Raw genomic sequence first — 19,646 nt, 5'->3', positions numbered from 1 at the left:
GCCTAGCCCCGGCCTATTAGGATATGAACTCATTTATTTTCTGCTTATAGAAACATGGTTATGAATATATTAATTTTATTGAAAGGAATATTTTCTTATCCGCCAACACACAGTACAAGAAACATATTCCCAAGCAGATTCATCCATCAAGGCTAACAAAGAAAAAGAGAGCGGGCAAACATATCAATATGATCGTGGAATAGGTAAGAAGCTGATCACTAACTATTCAGATATAAGAAACAAAAAAGAAACTCAGAATTCTATTCATGCAGTCGACGCTTTGAGACCTTTCAGCGAGCCAAGGCTTAGAGCCAGCCCTTGAGAACGGCTTCTTATCCGGACAAAACCGGTAACGGGCCCATCGTCTCCTTCCTTTTCAATGCTCAAGTTCGCTAGGGCATCCTCGCCTATACCAAGTCATAGGTTAGCATGTGTGTTCTACAAATGGTAGGTTATTAGTGATGTAAACGTACCGAATACACTCCGAGCGTAAAGATTAGCACTCAGGAACCGACAGTCACCTGTAAGCGAGGCCTCGGGAGTAAGGCATGCCATGTTGGTGCTCTCCATGAGTTGCTTAAGGAACTCGCGGAGAGTCTTAGCCTTAGAGTTGATGTTTACCTTGTTCTCCCATTCAAATTCAGTCCACATCGTGCGGAACTGGGTCTCCGTGCACTGAGCAGGCTGGATGTAATCCATAATATCGGCGTGGATATCATTGAGAATGACAACATGAGTCTCCGTTGAGCTAGCACCGTCGTACACAATGTTGCCGAAAATGACACCTGTATCCGTTGATGACACCTTGACTGTAGCCTGCACGTTCAAGAAGTCACGAGGGCCGAGGTTGTGAGTAGTTGGCCGCTCCACGACCTTCAAGTCTCCCAGCGTGGCGAACTCAACTGACAGGTTCTGCAAAGTCTCCAAAGTCTGGTTAACCAAGAGCACGTCGAGAACAATATCAAATTGGTGCACCGTAACATAAGCCTCTGCGTAGACGGGATCTGAAAAACCAGTGAGTTGAACAACACGGCTCAGCTTAGAAGACACGGTTTCCACCGTCGAGTCACCTCCTGTTGCCTTGGCGAGATCGAGCTCAATCTCCTCAGCCTCTTCATCTGATTTCTTCGTGAACTGTCGGATCGGGATGGCGTCGTCAATTTGAACAGCGCTCTTGGCCTTCTCCGAGGCTTCCTTGGCGGCGCGTTTCTTGTCTTCGACCTGAACCATAGCGCGGAAGGCCTTGCGGGTGTCCTCGAGGAACGTTGTCTCAATTTCTTTCCTCTCGGAGAATTCAGCAAGAGATCGAACACAGGTCATGATACGGTCAACAGAATCTTCGTCAATCGGGGCGGCGACAAATTGCGATTGACCAACACGAATGATGGAGATCATAATCAGCATGGCTTCAGCGCGTAGAGCGTTGGTACGAGCAGGTTCCTGGGAGACCTCCGAATGTCGCATCACCAACTTAGTCAATGTTGATGAGAGAACAGTCGCGAGGTAGTAATCGCCATCCAAGATCAGCTGGCGCAGAGGAGGCTTCTGGGCCGCCTTGACTGCTTGCAAACGAGCAGCAGCCGCGGACTGGCTAGTAAGGGCGCTCTCCGTTGCATATGTACCGTCTGCCAGCACTTTCGGGGCTGAAGGTTTGGCGTGGCCATTGATCTGTTCCTTGGGCAAGGTGTCTTCGGGTACCTCATCAAGAAGCCGCTGCTCTGAAGCTAAGATAGGGATCTCCCCGAGACTTGCTCTAATCTTCTTCCAAGCCTCACGAATATCTCTCTCCTCAAGCGAATACTCGCCAACAACCCACAGGACACCACGGTAAACCTTTCCGGCGCGGACCTCACTGAGAGTAGAAACCAGACGGTCCACAATGGACGCACGAAGCTTGGGGAATTTCTCGACAACCTCCTTGACGAACGAAATCACGTCAACCGCGGAGTTGTTGTTGAAGTCGGCGATAAAGTCCATCAGCAGGTCGACAACGCTAGCAGCAATCTCTGAGAATTTGATAGCGCAGTTGTGAATTGACTGGATGAGCAGTTGACGGTATTCGCTGTTCTGCATGGTGTTAGTTTGGAAACCAAGCAAGGAATTCTTAAGCTTACCTTCTCATATTGTTCGTCCACAGTCTTGGCGAGTTCTTTCTTCAAAAGCATCACGATTTCCTCCACGTTCTTGCTCGAGACCATTTCCAAGGCGATACCGAGAGCTTTCCGTCGCACGTCGATATCAGGGCTAGAGAGAACCCGGAGAATCTCCATTGTAAGGTCGCCGAGAACACCTTCATTGCGAATTCGTAATTGGTCCACCCGGTCCAGGACAATGAGTTTCACGTTGTTGTCCGCCTCCTTGATGCTCAACTCAATCAATTTCCCTGCAGCGGCTTTAACAGCGACCGGATTGCTCGTGAGTGCTGTAAGGGAGGTGGCCGCCTCGTATACCACAGTACTCGTCGACGCATCGAGAAGGTCGAAGATCAATCGCAGGTATCTCGCCTACTTCCATTAGCAGGCTGTAGGGTGCGAATTTCCAAGGGAAAACTCACCTTGTTTTGCGAATTTTGTACCGCATCCTTCCTAATAAACTCCAGCTCGGCAAGTTGAAGTAATTCATCAGTATTGGGGACGCTGTCAAAGGTAGAAGCCAAGTACTCCAGGGCCTTCTGGTGGCTAATAGACATAAGAGCCGCAAATGCATTCCGTTTGCAAGTGCCATCGGATTCTGTTTCGAGGAATGTTTGGATGAGCTCTGGCGCATCGGGGATGAGAGATTCCGAATGTTGGAAGATAGACGCAACAGCCCATACGGCACTCTTCCTCACGTATGCGTGTCGATGGTCCAAACATGACCGTGCGGATGAAAGGAGGGGTTCGATGAGTTCGGGTTCTCGGAGCTTGCAGAGGAATCGCAGGGTGTTGCCTCGGACGAATTCGTTAGGGTGCTGGAGATCGTTACGAATGCCATTGCTGCATGGAAGGCGTTCAATTAGAAAGGCGAGTGACATGACTCTATTGGTAAATTGGCACTTACCACACCAGGATCATTTCCTGCTTAAGCTTCCCACTTGAGTCGTGCTTCGGACAGATCTCATAGTAGAAGTATAGCAGTTTCTTAAGAGGCTTGCTCTTGGACGGCATGACAAAGCGAATGATGTGCATCAATAACTGAGGCATGGGATCTCCGTTGAGCATGATCGTAATGATTCTCCTCATTGTATCCAACTTGGTCTCATCGTTACCCTTCTCCAGCTGCACCTTCAGTTCTTGTTGAGAAGGCTGGTCAGCAGTATTGTCCAGGTGGACCATGCTGTACGCATTTTCCAAAAACGACGCCATGATGTATGAGGTTTAACGAACGGCCGTAGTGAAAGGGGCGGAGGAGGAAGAGAGCTTGGAGCGGCCAGTCAGTACGGGGGGTTCCAGGTGTTGTTTTGGGCCCTTCAGGGAGAGGAGGACTGAGAGGACGAGGGGTGGAAACGCACCAGGCAAGCACTCCCCAGGCGAACGGAACAGGCGAAATGTAGTAGTCTCAAGCAATTAAACTCCCCTCGCCTACCTGGAATTCATCAGCGCAAATGTTGACAATCTGGAGGCTTCACCAATTATGATGTTCAACCTGGCCATTTGCGCGGGCCCGCAAGCTGTCCGGACTGTGTGGATGACTAAGCCCCGCCTGGGCCACCGCCAGACAATCAAGGCGGGACGTTGATTTCTCGCCGCAAAGCTGCCTTCTACAACGACATCACGCTGGTTGACGACGAACTGAAAATGTCGGGTCAAAACGAGCAGTTCTATATCCGTTACTAGTAAGACCTATCTGTGTTTTAGCCCAGGTTTCCTCCGCTGCTGACGGTTCCGCAGCTCAGGTCACTCTGGGCGGTTTGGACATGAGTTTCTAGGTGAGTCTGGCCTCTGCCTTCACGCGCCATTACACGTGCTAACTACAGCAGAATTCGATTTCCGTACCCTCGGTGATGGTCGCAGCGCTGCTGTCCGATATGCGAACAATTCCAACTATCGCAATGACTCCCTCATCCGTAAAGAGAGTGAGTACCGAGTGGACGATTCAGTGGCAGTAGGATGGTCCTAATCAGCGGACGATTTAGTGTGCGTGAGCTCGGTGATGATCCAAGAAATCAAGCGCATCATCAAGAGCAGCGAGATTCTGAAGTATGCATTCCCGCTTTTTTGAGCTTGGGGCTGTCAAACTAACACGCTGATAGGGAGGACGATTCGAACTGGCCGCAGAAGAACAAGGACGGGCGACAGGAGCTAGAAATACGGTTAGGCAATGATCATATCTCATTTGAGGTGCGTTTTTAGCCGTCGGCCGTCGGGAGTTTCATCCTCTAACACAAAGCAGACCGCCAAAATCGGGTCAATCGCTGAGGTGTCGGAAACCGCAGACCCCGAAGGTCTTCGGGTGTTCTACTACCTTGTACAGGATCTAAAGGCACTGATTTTCTCGTTGATATCTCTTCACTTCAAGGTAAGCCAGGCCGGGGTTGTGGTATTCATGGCATGTGGTCTGACAGCGCAATACAGATCAAACCGATCTAAGGGACGCAACTGGTTACAATAGCAGTATTGCGGGGCAATGGAATGAAATACCCGGGTATAGCGGCTAATGATAGGCAAAAGTAATGAATTGATATAACTAAGTTAATCAGGGCCATTAATTGTGTAAAGACTAGGAAGTGTAGTTGATATAAGGACAGGGCGCACCTATTGCATGGCAAATGTACGCCTGAATTTGTTGCCTGAACTAGGATTGTCGCCCCCGCAGCGCCGCAGCTCGCATGACCCGAGACTCAGAGCGGCCACTGCGGACGCCAATGACCCGCCTATCCCTTTTGGGCAGAGAGGCACTCACTGCTGTGTCACTCCATCACTTAACCTGGATATCCTGCACACCTGCGTCTACTGCGGCTAACCCTCTCGCCTGTCCTCCTCGGTTTCTGCCAGATCTCAACCCCCTCACTCTCCTTCTCTGTCCTCCTGTAACAACCCCTTTCACTCCTCCGTTTTTTGCTTCTTGTATGCATTGTCTGGCTGTTCACTCGCCTGCCCTCGTTCGCCACCCATACTGTAACCATCTCGATCCGATGTCATTCCCTCGTTAATCCGTCGCAATGCCTACTCCGAGTGACAGCACGCCTCGCCTGAATGCCGCTTCGGTCATCGAGGACCTCTCCGCTCGCGCGACCTGTCCTCCTGAGCCAGAAAGATTGACATCCTGGCGAGAGGAGCTGGATTCTCCTGCCCTGATCGAGAGGGACTCGACACCCGATAATGTTCCTTCCCCAGATGTCGCCTCGCCTCAACCCGTGCCCATGCGTTCAGACAATGCGACCAGTCGTGGTGACTCGGAACCGTTGAAGGTGGAGATGGAAACTAGTGCGTCTCCGAGCAGTATGTCCAGATCGGACGAGGAACCCTCCATGGGAAGGGTGAGTCCAACTCGACGCTCTGCAAACTCTGCCGCAACGGTCCCTCCGTCGTCTTCGACCCTTCTAAGCTACGAATTTTCGAATATAAGAGTATGTGGCCTTAAAAGCATGAGTAGTAACCACATCTAGATTCAGCTAACATGACCAGCTTCTTCCTAATTATACTTCATCATTTCTGCGACCGGGAAGTAAATTCACAGGCACGCAACAATCTGATCGACAAGTTTACAATGTCGACGTGGAAATCAAACACGTGGACATGACTGAATCCTATCTATGCGGCTATCTCCGCATTCAAGGTTCGTGGAAGAACAATGCTTCTTATGCTACCATGGCTGGGGTTGAGGCTAACTTTGTTCATCTATGAAGGCCTCGCCGAGGAGCATCCTACCTTGACAACCTTTTTTGAAGGAGAGATCATTGGAACCAAGCATACTTTCAAGACTAGAAATGAGTCATGGGGTGCTTCAGAGAAGACCGACATGCATCACTGGGCACGGTTCCCCGCTTGGCGACCGTTAGCCAAACAAGCAAAGAGACCTGATTTTACATATTGGGATTTCGCCGAACGCGACCATATCTTTATGCGCTGGAAGGAACATTTCCTCGTTCCTGACCATCGCGTCCGGATGATAACCGGTGCTAGCTTCGAAGGCTTCTATTACATCTGCTTCAACCAAGTCGAAGGCACTGTGTCCGGCATCTACTTTCACGCAAAGAGTGAAAAGTGAGTCTTAGGCACCATAGCCATTGTCTCTTTTCCCCTGGAGATACTAACCGTCTTCAAGATACCAGCAGTTAGACCTCAAGCATGTTGAAAATCACGGGCGCACCCCCGCCATTGAATTCCGCTAATGGTCTCCCTTTTGGTCACCATAATTGAATAACATATCGGGGATTCTACAAAGTGATGGGTAGCATATAGTCCCCATGCTGTCCCATCCCACTTCTTCCCACTGTCGTTATATCGCATATCGATCGACCTCTATATCTCGACTTATTCCGACTCTCCTCCACAGTGCCACCAAGAAGTTAGAATTACGCCATACTTCTACGTCGCTATACTGTTCTCTAGCCATCCGCTCGATAATTTATGCTTCATGATGATCTCTTTCTCAATTGGCGTTTCATTGGTTGTCATGGTCTCGACTTATATTCATTCTCTTTCCTATTCCTCAATGACTGTCTCCCGGTTACTTTCTCTACTCTTTAACATTATATTCTCTTTCGCTTTCCAGGTTGCTTACGGGGCTGCTCCATTTTACCAGCGTCTGAATGATTGTTTCTCGTCTCCGTTGCGTGCATTCGTCACGCATGCATGTTTATTTGGCTTTCCTTCTTGAGTTGACAACAGCCTTGGTACTCGACCTACCATCACCCCGGTTGCAGGCTATCCGGACACATGAGTTGCTGCTTTTATTGATACTTTACCCTTCACTCACGTTATACGTCGTCTTCGACCCTTTTTATAAATATCCGTTTTCATTGCGTCGTCCTCTCTGAGAACCGCGCAATGCACATGCCATCATACATCCCTGACTTCCATAATACCTTAGTTATAAGTTTCGTGATTTTTTTTTATTATTATTATAAAGTAAACCACCGACCCGTGGACTGGGACGTCGCCCGGTTTCGCCATCGCCACGCATGTCGACATGACGAATAGACCCAACGGTGCGATATCGGATTACAGTACCCGCCGCGAAAACTGACCCACGAATACCTCCTTTTCTATCAGTATTACGTATACCATACTCACTCACTACCACATTAGAAGGGAAATTAAATTTCTTAGCTTGATAGAGAATTAGTTGATCAACTCAGCTATCCGGTTATCTCTAGCGGATTAGAGGGCAAGATGATATTGGCTTAAGTCGTGTATACATACAATCTCAGACACTAGGCGGAAGACCATGCTGTAGTATACTACAGGGGAAGTGGGCATGGAAAGCGCACAATGTCATGATATATAGAATGTAAATGTGAATGTTATCTCTGATAAATAAATGAAATGAAAAGAAAAAGATACAGGTTCCAAGAAAATAGATAATTGTCTGGAGGTAAGTAGTAACACTAAGGTACACATGAACAGGTTGGAGAATGTCGTGTTTGTGGACTTCGATTGATGGAGGAAGTAGACTCTACTAAGAAAGACGGGGTATCAAGAGCAATGAATGGGTTCGTGGAGTCAAAAGATGATGACGATCATGATGATGATAGGAGTGCGTGAGATTTGTGGTGAATGAATGGGTTTGATGCTGGTGTTTGCTGGGTGGATATATACACCTTGCCCAGGCTTAAGCGCTGTAAACCAGGTGACCGTGGAGTTCGGAAAGTGGTAGTGAAAAAATGGGTTGTGTGGTGGGTGTGAATACTGCGGTATCATGGCGTAACGGTAGAGATGAGGTATTAGGATGAGAGAGAAAGAAAAAAGGCGAAGCTTTACATGTATGTCGAGCCATGACGGCTGCCCGAGTTCGAACTGCTGAAACTGCTGCTATGCTCGCTAGTCGGGGTAGCTGGCTCAATCACAACCTGTTGACGGATGGAGACGATCCATTCGTGCTGAAGCAGCTCCGCTGCCGTGGGTCGCTTCAGCGGATCGCACTCGAAGCACCGGCGGAGGAAGTCAAGGCCGAGGTCGCTGAGCTGATCATGAGGTGGCAGTGAGGGCTGGTTTCCTTGGGCAATGTTGTACATGATAGCCCACTCGTTGTCTAGGGTGGACCAAGGGCGACGACCGGTGGCCATCTCCAAAATAACACAACCCAAAGACCAGATGTCCACAGCTCCTTGGCGGTGGACTAGCTTTTGGGTGTCGCCGCGAATAACTTCGGGAGACATATACATTGGGGTTCCGGTCATGGTCTTCTGCTGCTTGCCACGGTTGGGCGCTATCTGGGTATCCTTGGGAGCAATACCATCCCTGACCCCTGCGTTCCCGAGAGCATCCATGGGCAAGAGAGTTTTACCATGACGGGCGATGATCTTAGCAGCTCCGAAATCGACATACTTGATGATACCATTGTGGTCGAGCAGGATGTTCTCTGGTTTGATGTCTCGATGCACGATTCCAGACTGGTGGAGATATGCTAATCCTTCCAAAAGTTGGAGGGCATACACCATGATAACTGTTTCATCTTCGACACGACCATGTTCCAGCAGACTGGCGAGCGACCCGCCGGAACAGTATTCCATGAAGATGTATACCTTGTCGCGATGAACTTCGATGCCATGATATGAGACAATGTTCGGATGATCTAACACCTCCAGGACGCCCATCTCGTCACGAATCTGCTGCGAGATCTTAGGGATAAGCTGAGGATCTTGCAGACGGATCTCTTTGACTGCCATAAGATAGTTACTGTCCAGGTTAATCGCAGCGTAGACGGAGCCAAACGTTCCACCTCCAATGTATTGACCCTGTTGCCAGCGTAGTGTGACGTTGGTCGCAGACGAAGACAAGACCGCAAGAGACCTATCCGCCTCGTTTGATCCTTCGAGAACTCTTCCCAGGGCCTGCCGTTTAGCATCAGCTTCAACCCTACTCCCTTCAATGCCAGTCAGACAAGAGAGACGCTGTTCACGGACAAGTCTCATTGCTTCCGCGTCGGTCAGAATTCGACCAGGACCAAGCTTCCGAGAACTTGCGCGCTCGTCTGAACGCTGTTTTTCGGCCTGGGCGGCGCGCGAAGACCGTGCACCCATGATATCAAAGTGCGATATAAGAAGCGACATACACCCTGCCACTTTCTGCCGCAAACGTGAGAAATTTGCATCGTCCATCGAGAGAAGGTGTCTGCTAGAAGTTATAGCCATCGCGAACTCAAGGGCAGCCACGGCCCATTTGAATGTCTTTCGATCAGCAGCATCACAATCATCACAAACGAACGAAACCCAGTCAAGGGACAAATCAGCGAGCCTCGCACTGTTCATCGCGCGCCGGTTGGGGTCAACGTTGGATGAACGTTTTCCGAACTCAGTAGCAAAGGCATAGCAAGCTTGAATGAGTTCATGATTGTCCACACCCTTCTCCCTAAGTTGCCTTCTGAGAATTGCAACACTGTCCATAATGGTCATGGACAGTTTGAACGATATTTTCTTAATCCTATTGAGCTCTGCGTTCACACGACCAAGGTTTGCACGTTGCTCAATGGCCATATCAAGTTGGATGCCCGTTAATTGAGCCAGTTCAAGTCTCGCATTGGACAAACGCTGCTGTGAACCCTCGACGACAAGACGAAGCTTTCCGAGTCGCAAGTCGGTCGGTTGCTCGACAATCTCGACTTGCATCTCTTTACCCGCCCAGGACAATGGCTTTTCAGGACGGACAGCCAAGACATATGGCACATGGCTAGGCTCCTTCCCGACATCTTCCTCGCGGAATGAGGTACCCAAGATAGCAGATATATCATCTGGGCGATTCCACAGGGCTCCATGCGCAAAGAGATAAACACCTTTCTGACCCACGGATCCATTGGACTTGATCAAGAAGTGATCCGATACAAACAGGGCCTCGAAAAAATCCCATGAAATCTCGGCGGGAAGATTATATTCGGAGGCATTTTCGAAAAGTTGGCGCAGGAACCGGGAAAATCGGTAGAGCTTTCGTTGCCGAATTCTAGTTGAATCCAAGACACCTTTAAACCGCTTATCCAATTCTGCAGGATCCTCGTCCTCGCGAACATGCAGCTCGCGCTCAAAATGGACCAGCAAACGGTGGATAGCTCTAGCAGTCAAAACACTATATCGAGTTAGTCATCCCATGGCAATCTGTGGGGAGAGGCCATGCCATACCTAAACTGTTCAGCAACTTCGATATCCCCGCCATCAAGCTGACGACCAATCTCATTGCAGAATTCCCATTCCTGCTCCAGAATTTCCGCCTCTTTGAATGTGTTCTTATTCGCTTGCAATTTCCAGTTCAGTAGGCGGAAGTAGTATCTCAAAGCATCCAGCACGACCGCATCGAAACTCTCGTCAATGCATGGAGGGAGATCCCAGCCTGGTTCCGGTCTTGCAATATTAAGATACCGTCGCTTGATATCAACGGCGGCTCTCATCAGTATTTGAAATTGGGTAATCATCTGGTCGACCAGGATAGGAGACTGCTGCGCTGGATCCTTCATGTTCTTAGCGTAGGAGAGCCGAACGCGTATAATTTCCTGGATCAGACGGGAAGGGAAGTTGATTAAGATGAGGAGTTCTTCGATATATGGCGGTAGATGTCGTTTTGCGAAGGAGCTCGCGTTTTCTATCAGAGTATTTTTCGCTTTCTGGATCACTGCACCAATGCCGTTCAGCATGTTGTGCTCCCCTTGAAGTGTCTTGAGACCATCTTCTTTCATGATGCGATCGAGGAAGGATGATTCGTCCGTGAGGTCACTGTTAGTAGGTCTGTGTCCAACTTTACTGAAGTCAAGCTCCTGATTGCCGACCCATTTTCGCAAAATAGCAAGTTCTGTGTTGATCAGGATGGTGGTGTTGTGCCAGGCGTACACGGCATCGCGACTGGAGCAGTATTCCTCTGAAGAAACGCGGGGGTGTTCTGTTTCCAGCTCTTTATGGGTAGAATAGAGCGACTCGCACTTCCCAATTTGTTCGACGATATCCTCAACCTGCTTGATCGGCGATTTCCCAATCTCCGTTTCACCCTTGATCTCGAATTTGACGATGTCTTCGATGATTGGGGCAAGTCCAGCTCTTGCTTCCTCGATAAGCTTCCGCTGCAGGGCCACACTCCGCCCACACGACTTGGCTCTCACACCAAGCCATATCGCGTGGTTCTGAGCCGCTGACCTGTTCGACTCCGTAGACCCAAGCAACCTCTGCTTCTCCTGCTTGACAACATCGCCCTTCAAGACAGAAGCCAACATGGAATGCCACTCAAGTCGCTCCTGGTTCTTCGGGTTCTTGAGCTCTTCAAGCGTAGGCTGGTTGTCATCGGCGATGAAAAGCTGGATGTCGGGGTCGTAGGCATCGTCTTCAAAAGGCACCTCCGAGGAAGGCGACGGGTCCTCGATATCAGAGTCGGCGCCATTCAAGCTCAGCCCGTTATCTTCAAACCGGCTATACCATCCCTGCGGATCCTCGCGTATGCGCTGGACATATGCTTTTTCCTGTGCTCGGTACTGCGCGTTGGGGTCGCGTCTGGGCGTCCGTTTCGCGGAGGATGATCGCTGCCGGTCATCTTGGAAGCTGATGAAAGGAGGCGGCCGTCGCTGCGGCGCGTATGTGTTGGACGGGGTTCGGGCTGGGTGAGATGGGCGTTGTAATCGGAACTCGCTTGGTGTTCCCTCCACGACGGGCGAAGACATTTTGTCGAGAGCCGGTGTCCCGACGCTGGCACCGCGAGGACGCGTAGGGGTGACGCTTGCCCACGAGCTGAAGGCAGAGGAGGAAGCCGGCGTAGGAGATGACGCGGTGTGGTTGGAGGTCATCTGAGGGTCGTAGGAAGAAGGGTCGGGGATGATAGGGCCCGGCCTGACGATATACGGCGGGTTCACAAGCTCGTCAGAGGAGCCGGAGCCATCGGAGTCAGCCTGGCCTAGCTCAGGCCGCTCCAGAATCTGGTAGTCATGGACCGACTGGGGGTCCATGGTGACGGGGGGTGGGGAATTGGGGGATTGGAAGGAAAGTCGAAGGTTGAGCTCAAGGCGGAGAAGTTGAGATGAGATGGCAGATGGACCGTGCTTGTGCTGGTTGTGGCGGTGCGTGCGTCTCCGCATGGGCAGTGGCAAACCCCCCGGAGGCATTTCCGGCAATCACCAGTAAACAAATAAGCAGACGAAATTTAATATTAAGAAAATATAGTTATATTAGACAAGGCAGCAGCATAATAAATCACCCTATTGTAATAGATTGGGCCGCAACAAAGAGTCTAAGGGTGGCAGTGTTACTATGCGCCCGTAGTCAGGGAAATCGATGGCATCAACAAGCAAGCAGTCGATGGTTCGATCTTCAGTTAAATTGCAATGTTTATATCTTATCTCTGAGAAAACACTGTTTATACTCTATACGACGCGTCAATGGGTGCATCAGAAGAGCAGCAAGCTAATGATACCCAATATATAGTGCTGATCCTTTTATATATCTTGGCAACGACACATTAGGTTTGTACGGAAATGGGGTGCTGGAATATATAATTGACAATTTAGCCCAGGAGACGGAACAATAAAATAATCTTGTAGACCGGTTGGCTGGTTCAGGCCTTGTAACTACCTCACTCCGGCTCTGTGGGGTGGAAGGTCTTCGTGCCGCTAGAGCGGGCTTCGTGCCGTTGTAGGCTGGAACCGAAGTATATGAAGATTGCCGGGACCAACACCTTCATTCTTTCCCTTCTATATCGCCAATATCCAACTACGATACCTAATATCGGTTTTTATCATATCAATAGGACACGGTCAAATTAAGAAAGTCAAGAAAAATATTCAAGAAAAATGCCTGCTTCCATCACATTACATTCCCGCGAGTACCGCCTCCCGCAGGCCCCAACTGTGGTAGTCTGCGTCGACGGCTTCGACCCCGAATATCTCGAGTCGGGCCTAGAGCGACATCTGTTACCAACATTCAAATCGTTCGTCGAGACCGGTTTCCACGCAACAGCCAAAAGCTGCATGCCCTCTTTCACAAACCCTAACAATGTTTCCATCATCACCGGGGCCCCGCCGTCCATCCACGGCATCGCAGGAAACTTCTTCCTGGATCGTGAGACGGGTCGCGAAACCATGATAACAGACGACACTCTACTGCGAGGGTCTACACTGCTGCAGAAAATATCGGAGCGGGGGGTCCGTGTGGCTGCTGTTACGGCGAAGGACAAGCTGCGCAAGATCCTTGCCCACGGGCTCCAGGGTGCTGCGATTTGTTTCTCTGCTGAACGTGCTGCAGACTGCACCATGGAGGAGCATGGGATTACTGATGTGGAGGAGTGGCTGGGTCGACCGGCACCAAGCCAGTATTCTGGAGACCTGTCGCTGTTTGTTCTCGATGCGGGAGTGAAGTTGCTCCAGGAGGGGAGATCGGATTTCTTCTACCTGACCCTCTCGGACTATATTCAGCACAAACATGCACCGGGTACTGAAGAAGCCGACAAATTCATGAAAGCAATTGACGAGCGGCTGGGACAGCTGGTCAAACTTGGGGCAACGGTCGCAGTAACTGGGGATCATGGAATGAGTGCCAAAGCCTCGGCTGACGGAGAACCGAATGTGCTATTTCTCGAGGACGTGCTTAATGAGAAGTTTGGCGCAGCTGCTGCACATGTTATTTGTCCCATCACCGATCCATTTGTACGGCATCATGGGGCGCTTGGCTCTTTTGTGCGCGTCTACCTCAAGGATATAACGCAGCTGGAACCGATGATCTCGGTTTGCCGGTCACTGCCTGATGTGGAAGTTGCATTGAATGGAGAAGACGCCGCAAGAGAATACGAAATGCCGTTAGATCGAGAGGCAGATATCGTTGTCATCTCGACGGAAAATGCAGTTATTGGAAGCAGCAAGGAGAAGCATGACCTCTCAAAGGTGAGGGATCATCCCCTCCGTTCGCATGGAGGCCTTAGCGAGCAAAAAATCCCTGTCATCTTGTCAAATCCGGTGACAGACCGAAGGAAAGCGGAGGAGAGGAAGTGGAGGAACTATGATATTTTTTATTTAGCCCTCAACTGGCATACTTAGTTGCTAAGTTCGGTTTTATACTCTCCAGATTGGTGGGATCAAGTCGATAATTAGAATAGCAATCGGAGTGTAACTGATATAAGAATCATTCATAATTCTATACGGTCCCTATAATTAATATCAAACCTAAACATCATGGCATTAACAGTTTGCCCCTACCACTGTAGAAGGGACTGGTATAGTGAGCTCTCCCCATTGGCTGGCCTGTCGGGCCGTCGCAGGCGAAGGAGAATACAAGCTGGCGATTGGCTGCTTAACTCTCAGCCCTAACCAGTGAGTTACATTGTTGCTCCAGGCTCTTTGTTTTCATTTCCTTGTGGTATTAGTAAAATGCCATGGAAGACATATTTTATATCCTATTTAGTGTAAATTAGTAGGTAGACGGCGAAACCATTGTATGTTTTTTTTTTAATATTATAATCATTTGGGACTGTACGAGCAAAAGAATCCAGGTATAAACTTCAGCAGTGGCGGACAAGGATCAACGACTCACAATCCACCCTGAAACTACCGCATCACAAGCTATATCTAAAAAATAAAGTTATAATAAAAAAACAAAAACATACAACAGCTGGGATTCGCATGTGGTCACCCACCATACTACTAACCAGCCGGCGTGTGGCTTAAGTACGGCTGAGCGGACGGGAAGCCCTGTTTTCCACACCCTGTGGTCGTATGTACTAGATACACTTAAACAATAGACTATATAGTTGGCAATTAGACGATGGATGCTCTTTTGAATATTGTGATCGTTGTTGGTAGAGTTAAGTGTCGGGCTGATATGGTTATAAGATAACTATCTCCCCAAACCTACATTACCACGAGATTTTGATACTCCAACGCAAGTGAACTTTACCTGGGAACTGGAGTTCGTGCCCAGCATCTTGATTGATGTGGGCGTGGGGGGTGAATCTGGTGAATCTCGTAGCCTTAACCCATACGTATAGTGTATGGAGCCTCTCGGAAGAGGTTTGGTCCTCCATGGCGATTGTGGCGTCGGTTTCGAGGTCAACCGGGAGTCTGAGCCTGAAAAAATGATTTGGATATGATTATCAGCATTCTGATGTCCCAGTATCGGCCCGTAAACACCAAGACATTTGTACGAAAAGATCAGTACGCCCGTGACGTTGGTTGAAGCTTGGGGGCAAGTGAACCCGAACATGACGCCCGCGGCAAGGGAATCCAGCACCAGAAAAGATGTGATCTTGGCAATGGAAGCCAAGATCTTGTCTATCAATTCGTAGAGCCTGAAAATCCAATAACAATTTGTGGAAGAAACGGCGATGATAAGGAGTACTTACAAGCGCTGATTGGCTGCAATTGTATAGATAACGGAGCTGCTCTCAGTCACTGGCGTCGAGTGGGCTGTTCGCCATTATTGCAGTAGAGTTGTAAGGTACGTATGGATACTACCATTGTTCCATGGGAATCTTCCCATGCAGGAACTGGCGTCAAGAATGTTCTCTTACACTCCTTCACGAGGTGGTGTCTCGGTGGGAAACTGTAGCGGCCGCGCAGACTGCAGAGTGAACGGATGTCCGGGCGTTCTTCGCGGCAACGACAGGTCAACTTTCAGATGATCGTCTCAAACTGTGTTTTACTTTTAACTCAATAAAATTGCAAATCCTCTGGTAATTGCCCGAGCTCCATGTAAATTAAGGCTGACAGCTCTCCATGGATGTTTGAAGCTGAGCAGCCGTTATCACAGCGTCCAAGCTCCTATCTCCAGCCAGTCCTGGGACCCCGTAATCGACCAATCAGCGGGTCTGTCAGCTCCCAAACAGTGTTAGTGGCTACCCACTATTCCAGCTCTGGTCAAGCGTAGTTGCCTCAGGCCCTGTATACAATGCTCTGCTTCTCCGGGACTCTTCTGTCTTATCCTTTACTGCGCTGGCATCCCACTGATTTTCATTATTTGCGCAGATCAGTCAATGAAACCGTAATCTTAGGCTATCTCGTGCATCATCTCCGCGCCTCTTTCTCCATCGTCTTCCTTATCATCCCTTCTCCGCTACCAACGCTCTGGTCTGTGAGCACCAGGATCGTAGCTCCCTCCTATCCAATCATCAAAGGTACATCCACATCATGACTCGCTTCGAAGAACCTCGAGATCTAGAGGCCCTCCGTGATAGGAGCCTTTATCTCCCTTGGAACAGAAGACAGAGTCCTGGATCGGATGATTGCCATGGACATTGGCTACTAGCTTGCAAATCGAAGCAATCACGAAGCGAGTCCGTATAACGACACTCATCCAGTAGGCTCGGCTCATATTATGCCAATCCGGAGAAGCACGGCCTGCACGATCAATTCATGGGTGGACCTGCGCCTAGCGTCTGATGGTGGATCAGTTGGTGCGTTCGACTCATTCCAGAGGCGAGACGGTAGACAGACAGCTGACAATGATATGACTGGTATCGGGGCCATTTATAGCGGCCAGGCTATAAGGCAGACTATTTCTATTTATCTTCTCCGTGCTCCCCCTTCCTGCATGCGTTCCTGCTTTTCTTTTTCGTCTACTTTATTTTTTAAGGCCGCCTCAACCGATACCTAAGGTTTGGCTGGAGATTGCGCGTCTCTATCTATATCAACCCTACTTATTCCTCTAACCGATCGGCTTCTCCTTTCCAAAACCTACGGGGCCGGTCGATACCAGTAGGATCCTCAAGCGTGATACCTTCTTTTCTTTCCTTTCTCGACGGTACCCGGTCCTTCATCAACTTAGAGCTTCACAATGGCGACTTATCCTGTTCCCTATAATGGGACTGGTACGAACGGTGGGGATTCTCTCACAGAAGACCTCAACATTTATTACAATGTAAGCTTTTGCTGCAGTGGTATTAGCGGTTTGGATCATTCTAACAATCTTACTAGTCTGGCGATATCGCATGGGTTATTACCTCAACCGCCCTTGTTCTTCTTATGATTCCCGGCGTCGGGTAAGAAATAATACTCCAGCCTAAAAAGAAAATTATTAGGGCTAACAAAGTATGCTTTGGACAGATTCTTCTACTCCGGTCTTGCTCGTCGGAAGTCCGCCCTTTCCCTAATATGGCTTTCAATAATGTCCATAGGAGTGGTCTCATTCCAATGGTTTTTCTGGGGCTATTCTTTGGCATTCTCTCATGGTGCCGGGAAATACATTGGTAACTTGGATAACTTTGGGTTCAAGGGTGTCCTTGCTGCTCCTTCAGTGGGCTCTGATAAGGTTCCGGATCTACTGTTTGCTGTCTTCCAGGGAATGTTTGCTGCGATTACGTGAGTTATTTCAAAACATGTTAGAATGAATATAGGTCTAACTACTAAACAGTGTTGCACTTGCCGTTGGTGCAGTTGCGGAACGTGGTCGAATGCTCCCCTGCATGATTTTCGTCTTCGTCTGGAGTACTATCATCTACGACCCTGTCGCCTGCTGGACTTGGAACTCTTCCGGGTGGGTCTTTGAGTTGGGAGGGCTAGACTTTGCTGGTGGTACACCAGTTCACATTGTCTCTGGTACGACGGCCCTGGCCTATTCATTGATGCTCGGAAAGCGCCGAGGCCACGGAACTCATGAGCTCAACTACCGCCCTCACAATGTTACCCATGTGGTCATCGGCACCGTCTTCCTCTGGGTCGGCTGGTTCGGTTTCAATGCTGGTTCCGCCCTGAGCGCTAACCTACGTGCCGTTATGGCTGCCGTCGTGACCAACTTAGCTGCCTCTGTCGGCGGTGTCACTTGGTGTTTACTCGACTACCGCCTGGAGAGGAAGTGGTCCACCGTTGGATTCTGTTCTGGTGTGATTTCTGGTCTGGTGGCTATTACTCCTGGCTCTGGCTTTGTGACTCCTTGGGCTGCGTTTATCTTTGGCGTTGTTGGTGCTGCTTCCTGCAACTATGCAACCAAGGTCAAGTACCTCCTTCGAGTCGATGACGCCCTCGATATCTTCGCTGTGCACGGCATTGGGGGTCTCGTTGGTAACCTTCTGACAGGTCTCTTCGCAGCGTAAGTGCCCTCGAGACAAAATGCATCTAATTCAAACTAAGACCATTCCTTTAGTGACTACATCGCCCACCTCGACGGCGCTACCGAGATCGACGGCGGCTGGATCAACCAGAACTACATCCAGCTCGGCTACCAGCTCGCTGACTCAGTCACCGGCATGGCCTACTCATTCTTTGGCAGCTGTCTTATCCTCTTCATCATCAACATGATTCCCGGCCTTAGCCTGCGTGTTCCGGAAGAGGACGAGATCCTTGGTATTGATGACGCCGAGATTGGCGAATTTGCTGTACGTCCCGTTTCTTTCTACTAACAGTTCTTATAGAATGGATCATAACTAACAGCTCCTATAGTATGACTACGTCGAACTCACCCGCGACGTGATAAACGGAAGCACCGAGCACATTGACGGTGCGTCGAAGCGCAGCACCACTCCGACTGAACCCATTGATTCTTCTCCGGAGCCCCTTAAGGCGTAATTGACTACTTCCTCGCAGCAATTAGCACGATGAAATACAACCGGGAGGGGAATGAAACATGACCAAATTTTGGAAGGTTGACTCAGTCCCCGGCCGCTTGTCTGTTGCATTGGCTTTGTACATATTGACATGTTCCTTTACTTTTTCTCACTTGACGTTTCTTCCCACTATTTAATTCACTATAATTATACCTATGCTACGCAATCTATCCCATCTTTTCTTCGTGGAATATTCTATTGACCTTATCATCACTTTCTTGGACTGCGTAACTGTCCTGGCCAGCTACAATTCATCAAAAGGGAAGCCTTGCTTCACGCTCACTATTTTCCTTATTTTCTGTTTTTTTTTGCCAGCCTAAACACTGTAAATATAACCCGTTCCCGTCTATCTTCTTAAGTTCGCCCTCTGGTGTGCAGTTGCACGTGCCTAGAAACTGTATTTGTCATGCATGGGCTTAGCTTAGAGTATCTTAAGTTCAAGCAAAGCTAGATTTATTTTCTTAGTGAGTTAGGGCTTTGTCGTGGATGAGGTGACAGTCTATGGAGTAGATTTACTACGGGTAAATGCTCGGGTTAATTCTATTGGACTTGTAGGCTAGGCTTGCCACGCTGGGCACCAGTCTGATGGTGTTGCTTGAGCGGGATGCTGTGCGTTGATACTCGATTCTAGTCATATAGCAGGTTCCTGAGTATGTATACTCAAAACGTTTTAACATTTTTGTAGGTTTACGTTGATCTATCATGTAAAGTCTACATACCATACCGCCGCCAGAATATCAACTACCAGGCGCAGTTTGTCTCCCCTTGAATGAGGCCTTGATATCCGTTGAGAAGAGGATAAAAGCCGAAAGAGGGGGATACCGATTGATCTACCATCATCATTAGAGCTTCCAGCCATGGGATAGGCTGGTCGCAAATGCTATAGATGGCTAGCTTAGGTCTAGCATTCCTGCAGCTTCGGAAGGCTGATATGCAACCATAAAAGAGGATACCAGCAGGCATAAGCATCACGACGGGCGAAACTGAGAAGATGTGTCGAGTCAGTAACGAAAA

General features: G+C 49.3%; 6 protein-coding genes across 6 annotated transcripts; 4 read left to right on the top strand and 2 right to left on the bottom strand.

Moving 5' to 3' along the window:
- Positions 1-264: 264 nt before the first annotated feature.
- On the bottom strand, positions 265-3,344 carry SEC26 (coatomer subunit beta; the record flags this gene model as incomplete). The annotated part of the gene is made up of 5 exons (XM_041705577.1): positions 265-407; positions 474-2,067; positions 2,115-2,504; positions 2,555-2,975; positions 3,040-3,344. 5 exons carry the CDS (start codon positions 3,342-3,344, stop codon positions 265-267), a joined length of 2,853 nt encoding a protein of 950 aa, XP_041558049.1.
- Positions 3,345-3,776: 432 nt separating this feature from the next.
- On the top strand, positions 3,777-4,568 carry MNH1 (mago nashi family protein; the record flags this gene model as incomplete). Its single annotated transcript, XM_041705576.1, has 7 exons — positions 3,777-3,814; positions 3,870-3,907; positions 3,959-4,054; positions 4,115-4,178; positions 4,232-4,319; positions 4,372-4,497; positions 4,554-4,568. The coding sequence occupies 7 exons, from the start codon at positions 3,777-3,779 to the stop codon at positions 4,566-4,568; spliced, it is 465 nt and encodes a 154-aa protein (XP_041558048.1).
- Positions 4,569-5,140: 572 nt separating this feature from the next.
- Positions 5,141-6,313, top strand: APUU_50564A (uncharacterized protein; the record flags this gene model as incomplete). The annotated part of the gene is made up of 4 exons (XM_041705575.1): positions 5,141-5,548; positions 5,607-5,757; positions 5,828-6,185; positions 6,247-6,313. 4 exons carry the CDS (start codon positions 5,141-5,143, stop codon positions 6,311-6,313), a joined length of 984 nt encoding a protein of 327 aa, XP_041558047.1.
- A 1,587-nt stretch (positions 6,314-7,900) lies between these two features.
- On the bottom strand, positions 7,901-12,057 carry sskB (putative MAP kinase kinase kinase SskB; the record flags this gene model as incomplete). Its single annotated transcript, XM_041705574.1, has 2 exons — positions 7,901-10,202; positions 10,256-12,057. The coding sequence occupies 2 exons, from the start codon at positions 12,055-12,057 to the stop codon at positions 7,901-7,903; spliced, it is 4,104 nt and encodes a 1,367-aa protein (XP_041558046.1).
- An 840-nt stretch (positions 12,058-12,897) lies between these two features.
- APUU_50562A (uncharacterized protein) lies at positions 12,898-14,136 on the top strand (the record flags this gene model as incomplete). The annotated part of the gene is made up of 1 exon (XM_041705572.1): positions 12,898-14,136. The coding sequence occupies one exon, from the start codon at positions 12,898-12,900 to the stop codon at positions 14,134-14,136; it is 1,239 nt and encodes a 412-aa protein (XP_041558045.1).
- A 2,731-nt stretch (positions 14,137-16,867) lies between these two features.
- On the top strand, positions 16,868-18,594 carry AMT1 (ammonium permease MEP2; the record flags this gene model as incomplete). The annotated part of the gene is made up of 6 exons (XM_041705571.1): positions 16,868-16,951; positions 17,008-17,072; positions 17,137-17,391; positions 17,444-18,118; positions 18,173-18,404; positions 18,469-18,594. The coding sequence occupies 6 exons, from the start codon at positions 16,868-16,870 to the stop codon at positions 18,592-18,594; spliced, it is 1,437 nt and encodes a 478-aa protein (XP_041558044.1).
- Between the last annotated feature and the right edge of the window lie 1,052 nt (positions 18,595-19,646).

This window comes from Aspergillus puulaauensis, chromosome 5, assembly GCF_016861865.1.
Source record: "Aspergillus puulaauensis MK2 DNA, chromosome 5, nearly complete sequence".
In the NCBI taxonomy this organism is placed as follows: Eukaryota; Fungi; Ascomycota; class Eurotiomycetes; order Eurotiales; family Aspergillaceae; genus Aspergillus; species Aspergillus puulaauensis.
Note: the sequence above shows the minus strand (reverse complement) of the source record. Positions and strands in the feature narration are given on the sequence as shown.